Genomic DNA, 26,906 nt, shown 5'->3' on the forward strand with positions numbered 1-26,906 from the left:
GTCTCGTTGTTTCCACGACTTCCGTTCTTGTGTCTCTTTTGAATTTCCTCTTTCCCTTGACTTCCTGTCTCCCATCATCGGCCTCACGTTTCGCTGTGTTTGTAACGTCTCGTCTCGTTTTAACGACTTCCACTTTTATATGCCTGACTTCTCTCGTTCCCTCAACTTGACATTTTGTGTAGTTGTCCTCATTTTTCAAATCTCGTTATTTCGTGTCTCTGGCTCGGCCCACACTACTGAAACAGACATTTTTTTCTTCACAATAATGGCAGAGACTCATTTGTTGTGTAAATTTGTGTTTGAAAGTTAAGCGTTTTCAGTAAATTTTTTAAAATGCACAGTCGGTCGTGGCGTGCGTATATTTTGAACATATTCTACATTCTTTAGTTCCCGTTTTCTTGATGTCTCGTCTGTTTGTCCTCATTTTCCATTTTTATTATTTATTGTATGTTGTTTGCACAACTTCCTGTCTCTTCTGTGATTTATTGTCTTGTTCTCACGATTTCTGTGGTTTAATTTTGAATTTTTCGTTATTTCCACGACTTCTGTTCTTGCGTATATAACATATCTTTTAGTTCCTGTTTCTTGATGTCTCGTCTATTTGTTCTAATTTTCCATTGTTGTTGTTTATCGTATGTTGTTTTCATGACTTATTGTCTCGTTCTCATGATTTCCGTGTTCCAATTTAGAATTTTCGTTATTTATCGCCTGTATTTCCACGATCTCGTGTGTATGACATGGTATTTTGTTTCCGTGTCTTGATGTCTCTTCTGTTTGTCCTGATGTTTGATTTCCGTCATTTATCGCCTGCTGTTTATACGACTTTCCATCTCCTGTATGATTTATGATCTCCTTCCCACAACGTTGTCCTTCTTGTTTTCCATTTTCGTGATTTATCGTCTGTTGTTTTCACGACTTCTTGTGTTCCTGTGTCTTGCCGTTTCGTCTGCTGTTCCTGTTTTTTCTGTTTGTGTTCTTTACTCTGGCGTCATTTCCACGTATATAACATATCCTTTAATTCCTGTTTGTTGATGTCTCGTCTATTTGTCCTAATTTTCCATTTTCGTTATTTGTTGTATGTTGTTTCTACAACTTCCTGTCTCTTGTGTGATTTATTGTCTCGTTCCCACGATTTCCATGTCCTAATGTTCGATTTTCATGATTTATCGCCTATTTTTCCACGACTTCTTTCTTGTATGTATAACATATTCTTTTGTTCCCGTTTCTTGATGTCTCTCCGTTTGTCCTAATGTTTCATTTTCGTGATTTATTGCCAGTTGTTTCCACGACTTCCGTTCTTGTGTCTCTTTTGAATTTCCTCTTTCCATTGACTTTCTGTCTCACGTCATCGGCCTCACGCTTCACTGTGTTTGTAACGCCTTGACTCGACTTCTCAACTTTTCTCGTTCCCTCAACTTGACATTTTGTGTTGTTGTCCTCATTTTCAAGTCTCGTTATTTCGTTTTTCTGGCTCAGCCCACATTATGAAAACCGCCTGTTTAAAGGATAACTTTGGTATTTTTCAAGTCAAAGTTTTTTCTTCAAAAAATGGCAAAGATGTGTTTGCTGCGTGAATTTGTGTCCTAAAGTTAAGCGTTTCCAGTACGTTTTTAAAAATGCACAGTCGGTCCTGGCGTGTGCGTATTTTGAACATATTCTACATTCTTTTGTTCCCGTTTCTTTCTGTTTGTCCTCATTTTCCATTTTTATTATTTATCGTATGTTGTTTGCACAACTTCCTGTCTCTTCTGTGATTTATTGTCTTGTTCTCATGATTTCTGTGGTTTAATTTTGAATTTTTCGTTATTTCCACGACTTCTGTTCTTGCGTATATAACATATCTTTTGGTTCCTGTTTCTTGATTTCTCGTCTATTTGTTCTAATTTTCCATTGTTGTTGTTTATCGTATGTTGTTTTCATGACTCATTGTCTCGTTCTCATGATTTCCGGGTTCTAATTTAGAATTTTCATTATTTATCGCCTGTATTTCCACGATCTCATGTGTATGACATAGTATTTTGTTTCCGTGTCTTGATGTCGCGTCTGTTTGTCCTGATGTTTGATTTCCGTCATTTATCGCCTGCTGTTTCCACGACTTTCCATCTCCTGTATGATTTATCATCTCATTCCCATAACGTCGAGTTTTCCATTTTCGTGATTTATCGTCTGTTGTTTTCACGACTTCTTGCGTATACGGCAGATTATTTTGTTCCTGTGTCTTGCCGTTTCGTCTGCTGTTCCCGTTTTTCCCTTTTTGTTCTTTACTCTGTCATCATTTCCACATCTTGCTGTCTCATCTTTTGGTTCTAAATCTCCATTTCCGCTCCTTACTGTCTCGTCGTTTTGCCCAACTGTCCCCTTATTATCACCCAATTTTCGTATCTTCTATGTCCGTAACTTAGTCGGTTTGGCAGCTCGACATGGCCGCTCACGTCTCCTTCAGACGATTCTGTTTTGGCTGCGGTGGCCGTTTGCAGCTTTTCCTTCGATCCTCTCAGGAGTGACGTTTGTTGGCGGTCGTTGGACGCGCTGGTCACATGTTCCGGTTTCTGTCACGTGACTTCTTGTCGCCGATGCTCTCGTCGATTTCATTTTTATGTAGATACAACACTGACATGTGTAAATACGTGCTGTATATAAACGATTGTCTTTTTACCAGATTTATATATTCTGTCTGTATATTGAGAGGGGGAGAAGAAGAAGAATTCTGTGTTATGGACTTGAGCCGTGCGCGGGGGGGAACACAACGTGGGTCTGTACAGTTTGTGGCCGTCACGTGAAATTTCATTTGGTTGGTTTCTGAAATAGGACAGCAACCACAAGATCTGCAAAGAGGGGTCTGTGGGAAAAAAAAGAAAAGGAAATGAAAGAAACAGCTTTAGCAATAATGGACCACCAGCACATGGAGCGTGACGCAGACCCCCAATGTGCACGTGCTCGTTCGTTATGATACTCGTCTGTTCTTAACTCTGTTAACAAATCGGCCTCCATTTCCAGAATGTTCCAGTCACCTCTGCTCGATGCTGTAACTGCTGCTGCACGCTTGTATCTCCAATAAAGCTCATGTGAGATTTGTAGACCACCGTGCTTTGGTTTGCTGGGAAGGAAGGGGCTTCTCGTGGTGTGGGGGTGGGGAAGAATGCCGTCAACGAGAAGCGAAAGGCGTTGATACGAGAACATTAGAGAGAGACGGCGAAAAGGGGGGCGAAGCCGTGATGGAATTAAACAGACATGTTGAGAAGTGAGAAAGGCGCTGTATAATAGAAATAGCTATGCTGAGAGGCCCACAGTTATACTGACAGATGTCAAAGGCAACCCCTTATACAGTAGATAAAAACAAAAGGAACAATAAGACAGGCGCTATACAACAGATACGTATAAAAGGAAGTATATAATAGAAATGAAAGGCACTATATAATAGAATTAGGTAGGCCGAGAGAGGAAGGAAAGCTAAAATATAATTATAGAGATATGCTGAGAGGTGTACAAGCCACTACGTTATAGATACAAATGAAACAGACTATAAAATATAAATAACAGGCACTATGTAATAGATACAAATGAAAAGATGTATAGAACTAAAATGAAAGGCACTATATAATAGAAATAGGTAGACAGAGGGAGAGAGAGAGGAAAGCTGCAATAGAATTAATTTTATAGATATGCTGAGAGGTGTACCAGCCACTACATTATAGATAGAAATAAAGCAGACTGCATAATGTTAATGAAAGGCGCTATATAATAGAATTAGGTAGGCTGAGAAAGTCACATAAGGTGCTATGCAGTTATATGAATAAACTGATAGATCTCAAAGGCAAAATATAATAGATACTATATAAAATGAAAGGAACAATATAAATGAAAGGCGCCATACCATAGTATTAGGTAGACTGAGAGAGAGGAAAGCTGTGATATAATTCAATAGATACGCTAAGAGGTGTAGAAGCCCACTGCATTATAGACAGAAATGAAACATGCCATATAATCCAAAGGAAAGCCACTATAGAACAGAAATGGCAGGCTAGAATTAGGCAGACTGAGAGAGAGATGAAAGGCGCTATACAGTTCTCTGAATGGACTAGAAACACCTTATATAATAGATAGTCATGAACAATATAACTAAAATGAAAGGCGCTATACAATAGAATTGGGTAGACAGACAGACAGACAGACAGAGATATGAAAGGAGCTTTACAATTATCTAAATAGACTGAGAGATTTCCAAGGCACTTAATAATATACAGTATAATAAAAATGAAAGGCTCTACGATTCATAAAAATGAAGGGAAGGGCACTAAATAATAGAATTAGGTAGAAAGAGACATGTAAGGCGCTATACAGTTATATGAATTTATGAATAAATGTAAAAGCATCTCTATAATAAAAGGAAATGAAACCAGCTTTATAATTGAAAGGACAGACACCATATAATAGAATCAGATAGGCAGAGAGAGAGAGAGGAAAGGCGCTATACAATTATATGAACAGACTGACAGACGTCAAAGGAAATACTTAATATAATAGATAAATAGATAGATACTTTATTAATCCCAAGGGGAATTTCAGAAATTCACATTAGATAGTCATGAACAATATAAATGACATGAAAGGCGCTATACAATAGAATTAGGTAGACCAAGAGATGAAAGGCGCTATACAGTTCTCTGAATGGACTGGAAACACCTTATATAATAGATAGTCATGAACAATATAATTGAAATGAAAGGCGCTATACAATAGGCTAAGGTAGATGGGGCTACAGGTGAAAATTGTGATATAATTAAATGGGCGGGTTGTCAGATGTGGAAGAGTTGATGTAATAAAACGAAATGAAACAAACCACATAATATAAATGACCGGCACTCTACGATAGACTAGACAGACTGCAAGAGAGATGAAAGGCGCTCTACAATTATCCAGATAGACTGACAGATGTCAAAGGCACTATATAATAGAAATGAAATGAAAGGCACTATACAGTAGAGTTAGGTAGACAGAGAGAGATGCTCTGTAGTTATATAGACAGACTGACAGGCGCCATATACAAAGCAGACACAGTTGAAAGGCACTATAAGCAAGACCCTTCAAACAGATGGACACCTTAAAGGTTCTACGCATTCGAGTCGTGTGTCTTCTGTACAATGGAGGTTGTCTCTGCCCGCCTCTGCTAAAAGTTAGCAAAAGTACAATAAAAGGCAACTTACAAGAAGATGTCAACATTATGGAGTGAGCATCTCGTGTGACAGGACAAGGTGAAAAAGTTGACCATCACAAGCCAAGAACTCAGAACAAAATGCCAGCGAGTTCCACTTCAAGTTCACCATCAGTCAGTCAGACAGAAATCTAAAAAGGTTACGAGAGTCTCCATGAGCTGAGGTGGGCAGCTCGTTCCACCAGCTATCTGAGTCACGCGTGAAGAGTGTGGGCTGAGATTTGAGACCCTGCAGTGTTTCAGCAGACCTGAGTGGTCCAGGAGGAGCAGACGACCTCCCGAGGGTCTCCATTTGTGCAGGAGCTGGCTGACCCACTGACTTCTCTGTAGGTGGGCATCATGTGTGCTGCTGCTGCAGGGAGCCGATGGGATGTGAAAATGGGAGTAGCCAGGTGCCCACATTGGCGACATGCCGCTGCATTTTGAATCCTCTGCAGTGACTTGGTGACACATGCCAGCAGACAGCCGGAGGAGTTCAGATGTGACAAGACCAAAATGTGTGTACCAGGAGTCACAATCTGGTGGGTTGATGTCTGGAGTGAATCTGCAAGACCGAGAGACCCCAGCGACAGGGTCAGTGAAGCACAGCTGGTCACCACCCCAAGGCTACCAAGAACGAGCCAAGCTGAACAAAGATGGCAGAGAAGGTCTGTCTTTGTCAAGTGGAGCCTCAGATGGCACTCCTTCACCCCGGCTGAGATATCAATGAGACATGCAGAGATTCACGTGGGGGCCGTGTGGTCTTCTGGAAGGTCCGACGGGTACAGCTGACTATCACCAGCACAGGCCGATGAGAGGGCCTGGTGAGGAGGTGTATAGAGAGAAGAGGAGAGGACCAGCACCCCTGGGGCACCCTTGGCATGTCTCCTTTCCAAGGATCTGCCCAAAAGGTAGAACTCAGACCACCTGGGGGCCGTCCCAGTGATGCCAAATTTAGAGGGAGTGGCCAGGAGAAGCTGGGAACAGAGAGACAAGGACAGGTGCCATGCTGATTTGCAGTTGTAACATGTTTGGGCACAAGGTGGACACCAAATCTGGGTGAGGTGCCAGTCTGTCACGGGCTACACTTAGCTGAGAGATGCCAGGTGAGGCGGGAGAAAATCAAACACAAGCCACGACTGAGCCGACATTCAGGTGAGTCCAGTTGTGTGCCCATCTCTGTTGTGCCAAACCCCAGCATTCGTACCGCCCACCCCCTCTAAATCGGGGGGGAGGAACTTATGGTGTAAGTGTGGGGGGCTCTCCAAGGCAGGCACCCCAATTACTAAAAGCCATGAACATAGTGAGTGTCAGTGGAGTGGCCCATTTGACGCCAGAAGACTCAGACGTTTAGGTGGGCACATTTATTACAAGTGACGTCACGATCAGATTAGAGAGGATCTCGAATGTTAACGTTAGAGAAATGGCTACCATCTTCATTCCAGAAACCAGAAGCGTCCCGTCCAAGGTTGGGTCCGGCATGTCACGCTGGTGGACTGAGCCCAAAACCCGCATGTCCCGCTTCCAGAGAACCTCAAATTAAAGAAGACACCGGACTCGAGTCACCCGGCCTCCTCCTCCTCCTCCTTTATTTTATTATTTATTTTTTATATTTTAGAAGCCTTCTCAGGTGATTCCCTGCCACTCGAGCCGCTGGGTTAAATTACGCGGCGTGCAGTCGCATGACTCCGCCACTTGCCTGTCAGGTCAGATTCGTCGGGGCGCCCGCGGTGGCACTTGATACAAGGAGGGCACCCAGTGTGCAGGTGGCACAGCGGGCAACCCGCGGACGATACTTGGCGGATGGAGCCGGGGAGGTGAGTGCAAAGGATCGGCCTGAAGCGGGTACTTATTTATATATTTGTTTGTTTGTTTATTTGTATATTTACTTGTTTATCCGTGTGCTTAATTAATAAACTGCTATTTCTAAATCCGCGGTGTGTGTGTGAGAAAAAGAGCGAGCGAGCGAGGCAGTCAGCTGCTGTCTCCGCCGTCCTTTTGTTCCGCGTGCTGTCTCCTTGTTGCCATAGCGACGGGGCTCATCACTTTTTTTTTTTGCGCGCGCGCGGTAACAAAGAGCGCACTTTGAGATCGTGCTTGACGGGAAGCGACGAGCGCCCGGGCTGTCAGGTAATCCAAATCCTAATCCTATTGAATACATTCGGTTCACTCGGCACTTTTATTTGGAATGTTTGATGTTATTTGATTAGGTGATCTTGTTTCTTTGGTCTTGATTTTTTTTTTCAAAAAGTGCCAACTAAACCTCCGGGAAAGCTCCAGTGCGATTTGGAGCTTTAAACAGAGATGGGTGGGCATCTTTGTGATCCTCCGCGGCTGCGCATCCACAGTCCGCTTCATTCGAGTGACAAAAAAAATCGCGGCAGTTTAGGTGCATCTTCGTCCGGCGCTTTATTTATTTATTTATTTATTTATTTATTTATTTATTTATTTATTTATTTATTTTTATTTTTTTTTTTTTGCTGTCCCGTATGGCGATGCCTGTTCGTTATCCGTTAGCTCACCCATTTCCTTGCTTACAGTGGAGCAATAGGCGGAGTTTAAAAGTGGGGGGTCACCGACCCCCTCAACTGATACACATATTACTAAAATAAATATCAAATAAAAGGTTTTTTAGGCCACAGCTAATGTAAATATGTTAATAATTAACAAATGTTGTCCTCTAATGTTTAATAGATAAACAGCTCTTTCTACACGTCTTAAAACAGCCGCATTATATAAATGACGGGTTACGGTTTCAGATGAGAGCGGCCACTTCAACTTGCAGGTCTTGTAGAACTTGGAGATCCTCAAGTGGCGACTTAAATGACGGGAAAGTCCCTCGCGCGTGTCCGCAACGTACGTTTGTACAGCACTAAATATGCTAGCGACCCCCAAAAAAATTAATTAGGGGTCCGGAATCCCCTTCATTTAAAGTTTTAAATTCTTCATTGCCTCAATTCGGAGTCACTTTAAAATAATTCACATCATGAAACCATAAATCTGGGCAGGAGTAGATTTACAAAGGGCTAAAAAAAACACACCAAGAAAATGTCAAAGATGTGAATATCAATATAAGTCAAAGATTAAAGAACAAAGTTGCAATTCTTCGTGATGTATATTTAAACAAAACCAAAGAAAAAAAAAAAACGACACGCTTCAAACCCGCGGTTGCAAACTCCTATCACACGAGAACCCACACAAAAAAAAAACCTCAATCCCTTCGTGTTCCTGCACGGACCCGCGGCGAGAGTACAAAGAAATAAAAGAAAATAAAAATGATGGAGTTTAAGAGAACAGCGACCACCAGCCCTGACTCACACATCAAACAAGACAAAAATCACTGCAATGATCTGCTAATAACTCCAACACTTGGTGCAACACGTTTACCGTTTACTGCTCGTATTCCCTCGAAACCAAGAGCACTAACTTTAGGTTCTGATCCACGCACAGCCTCCTCACAAAGAAAAAATATAAAATAATATAAATCTTTAAAAACAAAACAAGCTCAAAGTAACAGCTCGCCTACCGGTTTTCTAACGCAATGTCCACCATAATACTGTATAAGGATAAGTGTCTATGTGTCCATCAGGTTGCAGTGTCTCTGTCATTTCAACAGATGGCGCATCACAGACACTTCGAGTAATGCATTTTTTACTACAAATAATTGTCTGTCTCTGTGCATCTGTGTGTTTGTCCAGTTGCTATGTCTCTATCATTCCAACAGACGGCGCATCATAAACATTAATACTACTCTTGCAAATCCCATTCCAATTGGCACACAACAGAGACATATATGCATTGTCATTCTAACAGATGGTGCATCACACACATTAACACTGCTTTTTATGAATCCCATACCAAATGGCATAGCAGAGACGTATGCATTGCAGTCAAAACAGAAACATTTGTAGTAAAAGAATTAATCTTTCATTCCAACAGATGGTAATCCATTACAATCCAATACATTTCATTACTACAAATACGCGTCTGTGTCTTTGTGTGTCCGTCCACTTGCTCTGCCTCTGTCATTCCAACAGATGTCACATCACAAATATTCACCTTGTGATACCAAATGCCATGTAACAGAGACATTTGCATTGTATTTGTCATTCTAACAGAAGGTGCATCATAAATCATATGTTTGTTGTAATGCATTTCATTGCTACAGATAAGTGTCTGTGTCTCTGCGTGTCTGTCCAGTGATGTCTCTGTCATTCCAACAGATGGTGCATTACAAACATAAACACTTTTGCCAAATGCGATACAAATGGCAGTCAACAGAGACATATGCATTGTATTTGGCATTCTGACAGATGCTGCATCATAAATGCTTCTTGTGATGCATTTCATTACTACAAATGAGTGTCTATGTCTGTGCGTATTCATCCAGTTATGCCTCTGTCATTCGAACAGGTGGTTCATCCCAAACATTTGTAGTAATAAAATGCATTGCATTTGTCATTCCAACAGATGACGCATCACAAACATTAATGCTGCTTTTACAAATGCAATACCAAATGGCATATAATGGAGACAAAGGCATTACATTTGTCATTCCAACAGATGGCGCATCACAAACATGAACGCTACTTTTACAAATCCCATACCATACGACACATGACAGAGACCCACACATCACATGGTGCATAGTAGACATTAGTTCTGAGGTCGGCGTTAATTATTTAGATTCCAACCAGCACAGCTGGTAGCTCAGATAAGGACTTCCCTACAGCAAGAAGCTCCCAAAAGCGTCTTTGTAAGATTAGGCTTGTCCTCTGCATTGGTTTTGTCTTCTTTTCGGTTCTCAGTTTGTTGTTTGTTACGTTTAGGACTGGCCTCTGCGTTTTCTTCTGTTTGCCTTGTACTGGTTTCCAGTCCTGGTTTTTCGTGTCTGTTTGGACTTACAGTTTGTTTTTCTTGGATGTATTTGATCTTCTCTTAAGCTTAGCCTGCCCATCCATTATTTTTAAGGCTCTGGATCACTCGGTAGGTTTTTCGATTTGCTTTGTATTGACTTTAAATGAAATGCTTGAGTACTTGGCGAGTATCTTCTTGGTTTGTGATTTTTGCTTTAGGCCGCCCGCCCGTCCATCCATCCGTTATTATTTGTTTTACGTTTAGGACTGGCTGAGGTGTCGTCCTCAGGGTTAGGGGCTTATCTATATAGTGCCTTTCCCACGCTCATTGTGTTTGTGAGGAATCTGCGTGGACTGAACGTTTCTGTAACTTCCCTCCGCTTTATCCCCTTTCGGGGTCCCGGTGATGGAAGTGGTAGCATTGGCTCTGAGGTTGGCACTAAACCTGGACGGAATGCCCAGACTGCCAGTGCCACCCTCAGACGGGGTCTTGTGCTCCACAAACATGCAAACAACTGCTCCAGGAGTGTGAAAAAGTAAAGACACCCCTTGAGACTGAGATTTGACCTTCATTTAAACCGATTCGATGGATGAAGGGGACAGAAATAAATGTCGAATATGGAAAACGTAAGCACATCCCTACATTTAATCATTCAACAAATACCTCAGAATAGATGGAATGAAGATGGTGAGAACATCACGAGAGAGGACCTTGTCTGAACCAACTGCGTCACTGGGGGGCTTTGGGGGCTTAAGTGAGGATCTCTGGAATTCAGCCCATGATCTTCAGTAGCCCCCTCAGCCCAAATGCTTTCCGATATGATGTTTAAGGGGGGCTAAGCCCATAACAGCTGAAACTCCCATCTCACTTACACCTCAGACATTCTGTTTGGTTTGCTCTTCACTGCCCAAGTGTGTGTTGGCACCGAAAAGAGCCCTCTGAGGGCTTCAGAAAGAAGGACTCTGGGAAGGCATTGAACCTCCAAACAATCGGACATCAGCCATGGAACTCTCTGGAAGGTCATCTAGAAATCGAGAAGATTTCCAACCAACTGGCCACTTGTCCAGGCCAGGCCCCCCCAAGCAGGTCCAGGCTGAGAGCAGAAACACGAGAAGCTGAAGGACGTCTCTGAGAAGCGGGACCACCCGGTAGCTCTCGATGTCAACAACCCCGAGGCTGCACACCTGAGATCAACGTGGGAGGCGAGCCAGGAGGAAACCCACAAAGAACATCGGGGCAAGACTGCAGTCTGCGCGGGGAGATCTTCAGGACTTCTGGAGCTGACGAGGCCCTCACTGATTTATTTGGTCACCGCACCAGAAGACGACAAATGTAAAGTCTGGTGGGGGGGCTACTGTGCTGCATCAGGGTCTGCTCAGCAATCCAAGGGGGCTTCTTCATTGTGTGATGGGTGGGGATTTGAGGATCATGTGAGACCACCCGTCCGAAGATCGAAGCTCAAGTGCAAGTGGACCTTTGAAATATGACATACGTATGAGGTAATCCACCAGGGAAGGGCTGAAAAGAATGAGATAGAAGGTTCTGGAACAGCCAAGGCAATGCTCGGGGGGTCTGGAGGGCTTTGTATGTAAGGCACCCCTCTAAAATGACACCGGTGAAAGAACTTTGCATGGATTAGGTCATGGATGATGTCGGAAACACTGACTTGAGGGGCAATGCCAGCTCTTAGACCTAAAGGGGGATTTACTTTTTCCACAGATGGAAATGAATCAGCTGTTGATTTTTTTATTGAATAAATTATTGCAAGATTAAATATTCTTTGTTTTCCTTCAACTACATCACCAGTGTCCACGTGTGGTTATAAAAAAAACAAAAGAAAAAAACATTCCAAGGGGTGCACTTACTTTTTCACAAGACAGGATTCTGTAAAGATTTAAAAAACTAACTGTCTGCTTGAAGGCAGCACTACTCACTGCGGCACCCTACCGCTCCAGTGTGTACTCGTCCTCCGGCAGGGGGCAAGGGACACCCGGTAGAAGCAGCTAATAAGGCCATTAGTCCTACCTTTCATTTTAGATGGCAAAGTGGCATGCCCACCTTAAGCGCAGTACCACCCCATACCCCACCTACCCCCAAAGTGGGCATTTGGAGGGAATTTTGGTTTGATATTTGTTTTTTTTTTTTTGCGAAGCCGTTAGAATGTTGAACGGGGGGAGTTCTCGAAGAACGTGGGACTTGACGTGAGGTCTGAGATCGGGGGCTAAAGCCCCAGGACCACCAGACCCCCACACCACCCCCCCACCAACTTCCAAAGACGCCACCAGTAAGAAGTCACGTTGGATGGGGACCCCAGTCCGTCTTCGTTGAGGCCGAGTATGCGCGCCAAGCATTCTGACTTTACAGCGCAAGACCAACCGTTCAGCTCTCATTTGTTACACGCTGCGCCACCCGCACGCCTGAGCCCCGCTTATAACACGCTGTCCTTGGAAGTCTCTGCAGGTGAAGGCGTCTGGTAAATATTATTATTATTATTATTATTATTATTATTATTATTCATCTCAGTAAGGTTAACACAAAACTGCTGTTTGTAAACTCGTGCTGTTTAATAATACAACAACCCTTATGGTGACAGCTGGGGATGTGCCAGGGTGTCGCTGGTGACATCGCGGTGTGTTACATTTTTAAACAAAGATACATTACCATGTGCCTTATGTCGGAGCTTCACTCATGAATAATTAAAGGGGTTCTATTTGTGTTGCGCTATCTTTGTCCCCGGCGCCTCTCAGCCTGTGCTGCGGGGGTCGGCTGCTACCTGAGTCCCCCTTTAAAAACCTTCATTTATGTCAGTCACTGAGCTTGGACGAGGGTTCAACTCCGTCCTGGACGATGGGGCGAAAGGCTGTCACACACAAACACCTGGGGGACACATTTAGGGTCGTAAAATGTGGGCGATAAAGACCATCAGAGAAGCCCAACGGACCAGCTCTACATGGGCAAGGGGGCTGCAGTTTCGTTCTGAATTCACTTGACTGAAGAATCCAAACTGGCTGGAGGTCCTCAAAGGAAACTGGAGACCCTTTGGAGGTTTGTCCTTACAAAGTGTCTCTGTGGCAGTGTCGCCTCCCTGCCAGCCCATAGTAGAAAAAAAGTGGAAGAACATCACTGGGCAACTCTGCAGGGACGTGCTGAACATGCGCTTTCTTTGCATTATAAGCCACTGCGTTATATAGCGCCTTTGATATATACCTGTCTATTACAACATTGAGCTTTGTCGATGTGGGGCAACAGCTGCTGCAAAATTTCAATTTCCTTTTGAAATTAATAAAATATCTGATATATAGTGCCTTCCACAGCCATCTGGCTACCTATCTATTATTATTATAAAGTGCTTTTCACATCTATTATTATTATCATTATTATTATTATATAGTGCCTTTCAAATCTGTCTATCTATCTATCTATCTATCTATTATATAGTGCCTTTCATATCTATCTATCTATCTATCTTATTATTATTATTATTATATAGTGCCTTTCACATCTATCCATTGTGAACGCTGGCCCGGACACACACAGACGGACAACATAGTTTCACCCACACACTGTTTATTTACAATTAATTATTTACAAAAGTCACGTGCACCACAAACCCCAGTGCCTCTTGCACCGATTCCCCAAAGTCCAGTGCCTCTCTCTCTTTGACCGCCTCCCGTCCTCACTCCAGCTCTGTCCACTTCCACCCGACATCCACTTCTGACTGGAGGGAGGCGGCCCCTTTTATAGGAACCCGGATGGGCTCCAGCTGCTTCCCGGCAATCTCCCACGGACACACCCCAGTGTGGCGGGAGTGCCGGCTGCGCACCCGGAAACCGTCCGGGTGTCCCCTGTCGTCTTCCCCCCGGCACTTCCTGGTGTGGCGGAAGTGCAGGGCTCCTGGGATAATCAGGCACTGGGGCGCCGCCTGGCGGTGGCCACGGGTCCTTACAGGGCTGGGCTTCCAAGCCCTTTACCCGAAGCCCCCAACATAACCAGGACGGACGCCCCCTCTCAGTCTGGAGGAGGCACAAGCCCGACCACACTATCTATCTATCTATCTATCTATCTATCTATCTATCTATCTATCTATCTATCTATCTATTATTATTATTATTATATAGTGCCTTTCACATCTATCTATCTATCTATCTATCTATCTATCTATCTATCTATCTATCATATAGTGCCTTTCATATCTATCTATTATATAGTGCCTTTCATATCTATCTATCTATCTATCTATCTATCTATCTATCTATCTATCATATAGTGTCTTTCATATCTATCTATCTTTCTATTATTATAGTGTATTTCACATCTATTATTATTATTATTATTATTTATTATTAGTGTGTAGCATTTAGGTGGGTAGTTAAAGTGTATTTTCATAGAGGCACACAGCATGTCACACAACGAGTATCTGCTGGCCTGCCTGGCCTCCCTGCGGACTCGGATATGAACACAAACAGCGTCACCTGAGGAAAAGCTGGCAGCGAAGCACAATCAATTATTAAAGCCTGTGACTCTCAGTTAAAAGCAAGCGGCTGGGATGTCCACTTGGAGATGATGTCGCTCTCTCGTGACAGAGGAGGGTGAGCAGGATGCCACCAAGGGATTTGGGAGTCAGATAAACTGGCCTCAGAATTACTTACAAATATCATGAAAGTTTCACGAGACATCAGCATCAACGTTCTCAAGCGCTGGACCACATGAAGCCGCGGGCAGTGATTTTAAAATGAGTTCATCAAGAACAAAGGGACACAGTTGGAACACTGGAACAATCTGGATGAGAACAGGCCATTCAGCCCAACTGTCCTGTCCAGTTAATTCTTCCAAAATAACATCAAGTTGATTCTGTACAAACATCAGGAAGTTTTCTTCACACAGAGAAAAACAGACACATGGAATCCATTACTAAGTAGTGTGGTGGACACAAGGAATTGAGGGTCTTTCAAAACTCAACTTGATGTCATTTTAGAAGAAGGATGGATGCGCTTTGCTGGACCGAATGGCCTTTTCTCATCCAGACTGTTCTAATGTTCTACTGTGTCCCCATGTTCTTGATGAACTCATTTTAAAGTCACCGTCTCAATTCAATGCACTAATTCACTTCATAATTTCAAACACTTCAGCCAGTCCTCCTCTTCATCTCTGTAAAGGTTCAGCTCTTTTTATCTTTCCTCATAACTCATCTCCTGCAGCCCTGAATCAACAGAGCCGCTCACCTCTGGACCGTCTCTAGTGCTGCTGTCTCTTTATGGAGACCAAAACTGCAACCAGAACTCCAGATGAGGCCTCACCAGTGTGTTATAAAGACTGAGCAGAACCTCCTGTGACTTGCACTCCACACATCAAGGCGCTATATAACCTGACATTCTGTTAGCCTTCTTCATGGCTTCTGAACATAATACTGACAAGTCCACCACGACTCGTAAATCCTTCCCATAAGGTGGACTTTCAGTTTTCAGACCTCTTATTATGTATTGTAAACCTCACATTTTTACTTTCTGCGTATAATAATAATATTAATAATAATAATACATGTTATTTTATGTAGAGCCTTTCCCATCCTTGTACAATAAGCCCCCGTGACTCATGGAGGTTCAGGACCCCCACAAATGTAAATATCCACGAATACGTCCAACAGCATAGGCCAGCAGTGGCAAGACGTTTAGATCTACGCCATCCTGAAGCGGTGATTTCTTTCATTTACTTTAGGGACCCCCGGAGTGCACTCATCCTCGTCCAGTTTGCACATCTGGGTAACCTCATGTCAAATCGTCCCACTTTTGAACCCGTTGTCACAGATTTTAAAGAAACTTGGGGTGTTTATTTGGCCATGTGAGTAACTGAAATGTCCCCATGTCCTGGATTAATATGAAGAGAGATTTAAGCTAACAAAGTCTGAACTTATTGGGGGGCATGGGGGGGTTATGACTTTGATTGGCTATTTTCCCCCACATATGAGTTGCACAGAAATGGTTCTTGTATCATTGTAAAGCTCTTATCCAGCTCACTCTATATTTCGTGTAAGTACTATGCTATCCCCAAAAATAAAAATTCCCATGTTATGAGTGATTATAATATTAAAAATGGAATATTGAAGAAATGTATATTTTAACATTGGTCCATTTCTCTACTAAAGCTGTACTATAATATCTCCTGATAATGTGGTCTTTGTTTTGCTCTCCATGGCTCCTTATCTGAAGTGTCCATCACAGCTACAATTCCCCTACAATGCTGCTGAACAGCAGTTAATGACCAGCGGAAAATCAGCAGGCCAAGTTTCATTAACATCTGTGACAATGACGATGAGGTCCAAAGGTGGGATGAGTTGACATGGAGGTAACAGGTGACACATAATAAATGAATTGACAATAAAGAATACAAATGTGACCTACGGATGCACTGGGATGCGCCACCAGTGATGTATCCTGGGGGTCATCAGGTATGTCAGGTCTCCCGACATCAGACAGCCTCACCCAGGCGAGCCACCCAGGGATGATCAGTTCACTCCACTTTATCCAGAGCCATCTCGAGGCTCTTCCTTTTTTCTGACCCTGTCAAGCCTAGATGAGTGAAGACTCTCCAGAGTCCCAAAGCCCCCACAACCCACTTGCACTGGTAGGCAATGACCTCGCCAATCCGTGTGCCTGGCGCTGCTCTCGAAGGTCCTCATACTTGGCGTAATTCCTCCATGTGATCCTCCCAAGGCACAGTGAGCTCCATGACTGCCGGTTGTTTCGTGGCTACTGACGGTACAACAATATCTGACCGTCATGACGTTAATGTGACGAGCGCCAGATAGTTAAGTTGTTTACTCCGCTCCACCATTAGCTGCCAGTCTTGCTCAGAGTGAAGTGGGCATGCCTGTCATTTTTAGATGGGGGCTCTTCACCTGCCGTCACAAAGACGATGTCCCTGCTAGGTGGGTGAGGATGGTCGAGGAGACAGGAGTCACCACTGCTCTTAACACTCGGCCATGTCACCGATGATGGTGACCATCTCCCAGGGCTTTAGGGCAGATGCTGAGGACGTGTTCTAATGACCCCCTTCCTGAGCAGAAGGGGTAAGTCGGTGTCTCACTAATGCCACAGGCGTGATGTTTTACTGGAGCAGGAATTTTAAGTGCCCGCCAGACATCAGACCAGGGGACCTCACGCTCCAGCGCACTGTCCCACCTAGTCCAGGCCCCCTGCTGCCTCATCCCTACCTTTTTACTCACGCGTGTCTCCTCCTTACTCCTGGATGAGTTGCTGCCTTTCTTTGCCATACTGAGGCCTTGGGGACCTGCCCAGCCCCGTGCGCCCAGCTGCCAATTCAATCCCAGCTCTTTGTGGGTCTGCCAGTCCGGACCCCTACGCCTACTTTTGAGACCTTGGGACCCCAGGAGTTCGTGTCCTGCAGTGCTTCCCTCAGAAGTCCTCAGAAATATTTTAACAAACAACGTGCACGCAAAAACCCACCCAGTTCCCCCTGAAGGCGATGGTTACTGAATGAACAAGGAGCACAAAATGGTAAACACACGCAGCAAAAGTCCGGTATAAGATGTGCAAATGATGATGATGATGGTGGACTGGAATGAAAATCACCTCAGAGTGAAATGTAAAGTTTTGTCCTACCCCATCCCAGTGTTCAGGAAGGGCGAACCTCAGGAGAAAACGAAATCACGCGAACAAGCAGGTACGGGACAAGAACGTAAATCCAGAAAAGAACTGTCATCCGTGTCCCTCATTTCTGTTGGCCTCCAGACCAGGAAAGTGACCGACCGCTGACCATACTAGTCGAGTAGCCTCTCCATTCTGGTCAGTCATCCAGCATTCTGGCTTCCCTGCTCTGTGAAGGATATCCACACCAGGCGTGCAAATCCATTGTGTACTCAACGTTAATCAACAGCAGGACAAAATATTCCACCATGTCCGCATATATGAACTAGCAGTGGGTGGGAGTAAGTGAAGGCAGAACTCAAAAACTTAAGTGGGCCATCCTGGAGACGAATTCCATTAGGAGCTCAAAGCCTTTAGTCTTTAAAACAGCCATCCATCATCCAACCCACTATATCCTAACTACAGGGTCACGGAGCCAGTCCCAGCCAGCATAGGGCGCAAGGCAGGAAACAAACCCCGGGCAGGGCGCCAGCCCACCACAGAGCACACACACCGAGCACACACTGGGGACAATTTAGAATCGCCAATACACCTGACCTGCATGTCTTTGGACTGTGGGAGGAAACCCACGCAGACACGGGGAGAACATTCAAACTCCACGAAGGGAGGACCCGGGAAGCGGACCCGGGTCTCCTAACTGCGAGGCAGCAGCGCTACCACTGCGCCACCATGCCGCCCTATTTAAAACACAATAATAATAATATTAATAATAATACATATTATTTATATAGCGCCTTTCCCATGTTCAAGGCACTTCAGTTGCAGTAATAAGGACCCCCAATGTACCCCCCAGAGTCAAAATGCTGGGTTCCAATGTAGTCAAGTGTCTCCTCCTGACCAAGTGGATATCATGATTGAGATTGGACAATGGGAGTGAAATTGTATAAAGAACAAACACAGACACACACATTGAGCTTTAGAAGGTAGATGTGCCTTAAACGTCCGTACTCCATGTCTGGCCCTGCATGGATACAAACGAGTTACAGCATGTTGGACCACCTTCATTTTCATTGTTTTGTGACAAGACAGATGTCTTTATTAAACTGTAGGTTGAGTGTTGCCCAGCCCAATGTGGGCACCTGGGTCACATTGACTGTTAGAGTTGGCACACTTCCATATCCAATGAATGAGATTTACTATGCTGTTTATTGGGGCACAGTAATGGGTTAAATGGCATCAGGCCACCCTCATTTTCACAGTTGTGAGAAAACACAGATGCCTTTGTTAAATTGCATTTGAGTTTTGCCCAGCCCAATATGGGTACCTAGGTCAAATTAACTTCTAAAGTTGGCACATTCCTATTCACCTTAATAAACAATAAGTATTTGTGTGTCTGTATATATATATATAATGTCCATTTGGTTGTTATGTCTCTGTCATTCCAACAGATGGTACATCACATACTTTTGCAGTAATAAAATGCTTGCATGCTGAATTTTGCCCAGCCCAGTGTGGTTACCTGGGTCAAATTGACTTCTAAAGTTGGCACATCTATTCACATTAATAAAACTATAAGCCTCTGTGGTGTCTGTGTATCTGTGTGACAGCTTGGTTGCTACGTATCTGTCATTCCAACAGATGGCACATCATATACTTTTGCAGTAAAAAATGCTTGCAGGTTGAGTTTTGCCCAGCCCAGTGTGGGTACCTGGGTCAAATTGATTTCTAAAGTTGGCACATTCCCATCTGCCTTTAAAAAAACAATAAGCATTTGTGTGTCTGTATATATGTATGTCCATTTGGTTGTTATGTCTCTGTCATTCCAACAGATGGCGCATCACATACTTTTGCAGTAATAAAATGCTTCCAGTTGAGTTTTGCCTAGCCCAGTGTGGGTACCTGAGTCAAACTGACTGGCAAAGTTGGCACATTCCCACCCACCTTAATAAAACAGTAAGCATGTGTGTGTCTGTGTATCCATGTGTCCATTTGGTCGCTATGTCTATGCAATTCCAACAGATGGCACATCACACACATTTGCTGTAATAAAATGCTTGCAATTGAGATTTGCCCAGCCTAATGTGGGTAATTTAGGTCAAACTAACTGGGAAAGATGGCACCTTCCCATCTACCTTAATATAACAACATCTGTGTTCACTCAGTTGCTATATCCCTGTTATTCCAACAGATGGTGCATTACACATATTAACACTGCTTTTATGAATCCCATACCAAATGGCATAAAAGAGAAACCTATGCACTGCACTTGTCATTCCAACAGATGGCGCATCACAAATATTTGTAATAATGCATTTTATTACTACAAGTGTTTGTGATGCATCATCTGTTGGAATGACAAATGCAATGCATTTTAGTAATTCATTCATTACAAAATACTTTCCAGTACATGGAGTGCTGTAAATGTTAACGCTGAGGTCTACATTGATTGTTTATTATTTCAACCCCTCTTAAATGGGCAGCACAGCTGGTATCTAACGAATGACATTAACTGTGGGCACTGTAAATGCTTAAATGGAATTGGGCAGCCATCATTTTCATGATTTTGAGTAAATACCAATGTCTTTTCAAGTTTGCCAAGATCAGTGTGGGGATCTGGGTCAAACTGATTGGCAAAGTTGGCACACTCATATCTAATGAATAGGAATTACTGTAATGTTTAATGCACACTGTTAAGTGTTACATGGCATTAGAATGCCCCCATTATTGCAGTACTGTGACAAGGCAGATTCCTTTTTCGCATTTCAGTTCAGTTTTACCTGGCTTAATGCGTGTTCCCAAGTGAAAGTGACTGGCAAAGTTGGCACATTTCCACAGTTAATGAATGATATTGACTCTGCCGTTTAATGAGTGCTGTAAAGGGTTAAGTGGCATTGGGCCACCCTAATTTTCCCAATTTTAAGTAAATACCAATGACTTTTTTTTTAAATTAGTTCTGAGCTGGTCTGGGCCAACGTGGACATCTGGGTCAAATTAAATGGCAAAGTTGGCACGCTGTCATATCTAATGAATAGGATTCACTGTGATGCTTAGTGGGTACTGAAAAGGGTTAAATGGCATTGGGGCACCGTAAAAGTCACAGTTTTGAGAAATGACAGATACCCATTGTTAAGTTACAGGCGAGTCTTGCCCAGCCCAATGCGGATACCTGGGTAGAACTAACTGGCACAGTTGGCAAACTCCCTTATGTAATGAATGGGGTTCACTGTGTTGTTAAATGGGCACTGTAAAGGGTAATAATGGCATCGGGCCACCACAATTACTACAGTTGAGTGTTGACTAGCCTAAAGTGGGTACCCGGGTAACACTGGTTGGCAAAGTGGGCACACTCCCAAATGTAGTGAATGGGCTTTGCTAGGAACAGCGCCGTTGTTGAGGTCTTATTAAATACCCAGAGACGTTCCCATTCGGATGTGTTTCATTTTCAACAGGCTCATGTTGGCTTATAGCGCCTCTCATCCTTGCTGTTTCGCTAATGTCTCTGTCGATTGACGCCATTGTCGACCAATGCACACTTGTCTCTTTTCGTTTTCAATCTTTTGTTGTTCTTTTCATGATCAGTGAAGCAGAAGATCCAAATGACATGCTGAAAAGGGAAAATAAGGTCATGCCAAGGCAGTTCATGACGGGCTCACTTAGATGCCATGCTATTGTCTGCCAGAATTGCACCGACCCCTTGGGACCCCCATTATTGGGTCGCAGCCCTGAGCTCGCCTTTCGTCTCCTTGTCCTCTCTGTCACTTCTGAGGTCGCAGCTCTTTGCATTCCCATTCTTGGAAAAGGACGCAACAAAGTGAAGATTTAGATAACGGGAGGCACAGACGGCCAAAGGAGACTGGAGGTTTGTGTGGAGCGACACCACTGACGGGCAAAGCCACTGACCAGGACTCTCCATCAAGTGGGTAGGAAGGAGACTTTATACGCCTGTTTGAGAATCACGTAAGGGAGACAAGGGCAGCACGGACAGGGCACCGTAGAAAGGCAATTAGGAAGATTCAGTTACCGAAGGCAATGTTTTATGTGTGGAAGCAATATTATTACTATTATTATTAGTAGTAGTAGTAACAATACATTGTATTTATATAGCGCCTTTCCCATGCTCAAGGCGTTTACATCTGAAATGCCCATCGAACACAATTCAATTCTCAGCGTAGCCTCTGCATTAAGTTCTTTATGTGTTTGTCATTGTCATTTAATGAATCCACTTAACGCAATTCAGTCTTGCAGGAAGCCTCAGCCCATCCTGGCAGCAACGTGCGCAGGGCAGAAACCAACCTTAGGGGGGCGCACACCCGCTAAACCTCCACTCTAACCAACCTTCTACAGCATTTCGCTGTTTTAATTCTGCATGGCGTGCTTGTTTGAGTTGTCACTCTGCCACACCAGTCACCAGATACAGTATGTAACCAAACTTACAAACCGCAGCAGACCGACATTTCTATAGACCTTCACTTTTTATTGAGACCAAAAATAAAAAAAACTTGCAGCCGCTAACACCCTGACTGTAGACAATGGAGCTGAGCACAAGACCCCCCACCCCCCCCAAGACTTACAATGGGTGGTACAAGAGTCACGTGAACTGATTTGTTAACTCATAAAGCGCTCAAATAGATGATCTCCTTTAGTACCCCGAGACAAGATATGAGAGGTGCTGTATGATAGATAGATATGAAAGGCAGTATATAATAGAGAGATACATAGAAAAGGCATTATATAATAGATAGATATGAAAGGCGCTATATATATAAATATAGCGAGATAGATAGATAACAACAACATTATGAAGATTTATATTGCACATTTTCATACAAAAAGTAGCTCAAAGTGCTTTACATACTGAAGAAAAGAAAAATAAAATAAGTCAACATTAATTAACATCGAATAAGAGTCCAATGGCCAGGGTGGACAGAAAAAACAAAAAAAAACTCCAGATGGCTGGAGAAAAAAAATAAAATCTGTAGGGATTCCAGACCATTAGACTGCCCAGTCCCCTCTGATAGATAGATAGATATGAAAGGCACTATATGATAGATAGATAGATATGAAAGGCACTATATGATAGATAGATTTGAAAGGTGCTGTATAATAGATAAAAAGGCACTATATAATATAGATAGATGTGAAAGGCACTATATAATAGATTGATAGAGAGATAGATAGATAGAATGAAAGGCACTATATAATAGATAGAGAGATAGAAAAGGCACTATGTAATAGATAGACGTGAAAGGCACTATATAATAGATTGATAGAGAGATAGATAGATAGAATGAAAGGCACTACATAATATATATAGACAGAGATAGAAAGATAGATGAAAGGCACTATGTAATACTGTAGATAGATATACAGCATTGAGGTCACAAGGTGGAAGCGGAGGGATCATATTTCTTCCTGTGAAAGGCACTATAAACTGTACATATAGAATGTGTGTTGCTTTAGAATGCCTTTTATAAAGACAATTAATATTTAAATCAGATGTCACCCTGTGAACGTTGCTGCACTCACTGACTCGTGCATTAGAATCCTGACTTCCTGTATCTGAATGAAATGAGAATTGATTTTTAAGTCGCGTGGTTCACTATGTGTGAAAGGCACTATATACAGTACGCCATGTTTTTTACATAAAGTAGAGTTCAGGCTCTAAAGACCGTTGCTCTGTACAGCATTGTGGTCACGAGGTGGCAGCAGTGGGATGTTCCTGCTTCTTGTGAAAGGCGCTATATGTGCAATGACTGATAAATGAGTGATCAGAGTGGACACTCCAGACTCGACAGGTGCTACTTGTTCACTGACTGACAGAATTCTTGCTATGATGCCAATTTGTTTAAATCACACGGCACCCTATGAAAGGCGCTATATACCCAATGATCATTAAGTAAAACACTACAATGTTCGTTTTCTGTTGTATCAGACTGTTAAAAGCTACTCAGACGGCGTGCCGGTCAGATGATGAGGGGGTCCATAAGTGACCGTGTGGTAAGTAACGTATTGGAGGAAGAAGGTGACGAGTCCTGGATGGCATTTTTGTTGGGGGCTGTTGCTCCTGCCATTGATGTGCACTGAGAAAGTTGATTTTTGGTAGGCCTGAGGGGGGTGGCAGGTTGTGAATGTTTGGGGGCCTCATTAAAAAAGCAGCAGCCCCTCTAAATGACACACTCACCATTATTGCTTTGGCACAAACCCCAGACTGAGCCACTAATTGGGTGGCATTTGTGCCAGCAGGACAGTCACAGAGCCAGCTTTGTGCCACTGTTTCAGCTCTCAGTGTGGACTCAACAATGGCCTCCTCTTATCTCTCTCTCTCTTGCTCTTTTTCTCTCTCTGCAGATGGTCTCCAAAGTCCTCTGGCATGGCTGTGCCCGCTCTCCAGCAATAGCCCAGTGCGTCTGGCTTGCCCATCCGCCTGCAAAGATGACAATCCTTTTGGATTCCCAGAGTGCTTTCTATTTTGCTAGATGATGCAGGTCGCTGTTGTTCCTCCTGCCTTTTAAAAGGACCCCCTTGTTAGAGGAGAAAGAGAGTCGGTGGGGGATAAACATGAGTGGGCCAATGTCAGAGGTGCCCGTGGACGCCTGCTGCACTGAGGAGCTGGAGTGTAAGATCTGCTACAACCAGTACAACCTCAAGAGTCGGAGACCCAAGGTGCTGGAGTGCTGCCACAGGATGTGCGCCAAGTGCCTTACCAAGCTGGTGGACCTGGAGGAGCCGCCGCGTCACATGGTCACCTGCCCCTTCTGCCGCTTTGAGACCTGCCTACTGTCAGGGGACGCGGTGGACGAGCTGCCCGACGACCACAACATCGTGACGGCCCTGGCCTTCGGCAAGAAGAGCGGCCGCTACCTGCAGGAGAACTCGGCCGAGCTGCTGCTCAGTCCCAAGAGGCTCACCTCCTTTGTCAACCCTTCCCACGACTCGTCGTCCAACTGCCTGGTCATCACCATCATGGAGGTGCAGGGGGACACCGCCCAGGCGGCTGGCACCGGCCCTCCAGTCGTCGAGCTCTACCAGCCGTCCGGCTTTAACCCGATCGCCGCCATGTCGCGCCGGTGGGCACTGCGCAGCTTCATCTCCTCGCTGTGCCAGACGTCTGGCAGGGTGCTGGTCTGGCTGCTCGGCCTCCTCTACTTCAGCTCGCTGCCCCTGGGCGTCTACCTGTTGGTGCTACGTGAGGTCACTTTGGGCATCGTGTTTGTCAGCCTGGTCCCTTCCAGCCTGCTCATTTTTATTATCTACGGCTTCTGCCAATGCTTTTGTCACAAGCTCCTAGATTGCATCTCTTCCTAAGAAATTGATTGTGCCTTTCTTTCAGACTGGAATGGGGACGCTTGCTGTTGTTTAAAAAGGTCATTTTAAAAATAATGCGATAAACGAGCTGGACCTGCCGGGGTGTCATTAGTGCCACATTGGCCCTCGCCTCACCTTCCTCTGTGACAGCAGTAAGCCACTTCATGACTTTTATAGCTCCTTGGACTCGTATGCAATTTTGTTATATTTCAGGTTCTAATGTATGTGCAAAAAATACTAAATCTGGCATCTTAACCAATGACTTGTTCAGCAAGGTACTTGGGGTCAGCGGTGGGATTCACGCCGGGCACACATTGGCAGAAAGATACAAACTAAAGGGGTCCTACTCAGCATCAACATATGCTTATGACTCTCACCTCTAAAAATCAACCAAAATCACCTGGTGACACGCTAAGTGACCGGCCAAAGCCCCCCAAATGATCCCTAAGTCACCCACATAGGTTCCTGTTGCTCAAATCCTAAATATTGCTCTCTCCTAACCCAATACTCCATCCCGAGGCACCTTTCTATGGACACCCCACCCCAATTGTTTCATTTCACCCCTAAAACATCCCACCCAAACCTCCCACAAGAGCTCCCCCTGGTGGATTCACCCCTGAAATACCCTGCCGTGTCACAAATGTAGGGCACAGACTTCTAGAAGTGCTCTCCCTGTGATTGTCCCCCAATGTTGCAACTCTAGAAAGGCCCACTTACCACCTGCCCCCTGCCTAAACCCCCCATCTTATCCTCTTGATGGACAAGCCCTTAAAATGCCCACCTGAGGCTGTACTTTGGATCCTAAATATTGCTCTTTTTTAACCCAGTACCACCACTAACTCTGTGCCTCCATCTTCTATGGACCCCCACCCAAAATGTCCCCCCCCCATCCCTCACAAGTTGTTCCTCTGTGCCACACAAAAAACACTCCCCATGGTGGATTTATCACTGAGATTCCCTATGGGTGTAATCTTCACCCAGCTAAGGAAAAATCCTGCTGTGCCACACATTAGGGGGCACAATTTCTTTTTTTTTTAATTAATTTTTTACAATACATACATAGCAATCAAGTTCTTACAAATGTTGTCCCCCAATTCCTGAACCCCAAAAATGGTCCTACTTATATAGCAACTACTCATTGCTATTCCAGATAATCCCTGCCCACCTTGCCACCCCCAGATCCCCTAAGTGGACAGACCCGCTAAAATCACAATCAGTCAGCACTTCAGACTCAAATAGTACCAGTATCTCTCTGCAGTGGCACCCCTTCAATTAAATGCACCCTTCTGTGGACCTCCATCCTAAGAAGCATGTGACACATCCCCAAAAAATGCTGCCCCGATGGATTCCCCACTGAAAGACCCTATGGGTGAAACATCCACCTACACTACCAAAATGCTCTGCCATGCCACAAATAAGGCGGGCAATCGTCCTCTAAATGCCACCCCCTAATTACAAACCCTAAAAAGGATGCTGTTCCAGGTGACTCCCTCCCCCTAGGTGGTCAAACCCCTAAAATCACCAAATCAGTCAGCACTTCAGATGTGAACACTTCCACTAACTACAGTGGACCCCCTTCTGTGGACCCTCGCCCCCCCAAATAACTCCAGTAAGATGGCCATGTAAGTTCCACTACTCCCTAAAGAAGTTCCCCCTGCTGGATTTGTTCAACAGTTAAACCCTAAAAATGCAAAACAACCCACTGAGAATCCCTAAAATGATCCTGCGGGTGGGCGGACCCCTAAAATGCCCAACTGAGCAAGCTTTTCAAATCTAATAAGCCAATACTAGTATTAATCGTCCTTAGTGGACCCTTCTGTGGACCCCCAAAACTCCACATCATTCCTATCAGATACTCCTGCATGCCCCTCAAAAAAAAACTCCCCCTGGTGGATTTACCTCTGAAGTTCACCTCCAACTAACAAAATGTTCTGCTGTGAGTACAAATG

At 44.2% G+C, this 26,906-nt stretch overlaps 1 protein-coding gene across 3 annotated transcripts; it reads left to right on the forward strand.

Moving 5' to 3' along the window:
- Nucleotides 1-6,423: 6,423 nt before the first annotated feature.
- Nucleotides 6,424-25,216, forward strand: rnf182 (ring finger protein 182). Of its 3 annotated transcripts, none has more exons than XM_039754002.1 (2): nucleotides 6,424-7,008; nucleotides 24,001-25,216. In XM_039754002.1, the coding sequence occupies exon 2, from the start codon at nucleotides 24,211-24,213 to the stop codon at nucleotides 24,955-24,957; it is 747 nt and encodes a 248-aa protein (XP_039609936.1). In that variant the 5' UTR covers nucleotides 6,424-7,008; nucleotides 24,001-24,210; the 3' UTR covers nucleotides 24,958-25,216. The 3 variants fall into 3 exon arrangements, with proteins under 3 accessions (XP_039609936.1, XP_039609935.1, XP_039609937.1); XM_039754001.1 differs by lacking the exon at nucleotides 6,424-7,008 and adding an exon at nucleotides 7,256-7,321; XM_039754003.1 differs by lacking the exon at nucleotides 6,424-7,008 and adding an exon at nucleotides 21,524-21,572.
- The last annotated feature ends 1,690 nt before the right edge of the window (nucleotides 25,217-26,906 follow it).

This window comes from Polypterus senegalus, chromosome 5 (genome assembly GCF_016835505.1).
Source record: "Polypterus senegalus isolate Bchr_013 chromosome 5, ASM1683550v1, whole genome shotgun sequence".
Lineage (NCBI taxonomy): Eukaryota > Metazoa > Chordata > Cladistia > Polypteriformes > Polypteridae > Polypterus > Polypterus senegalus.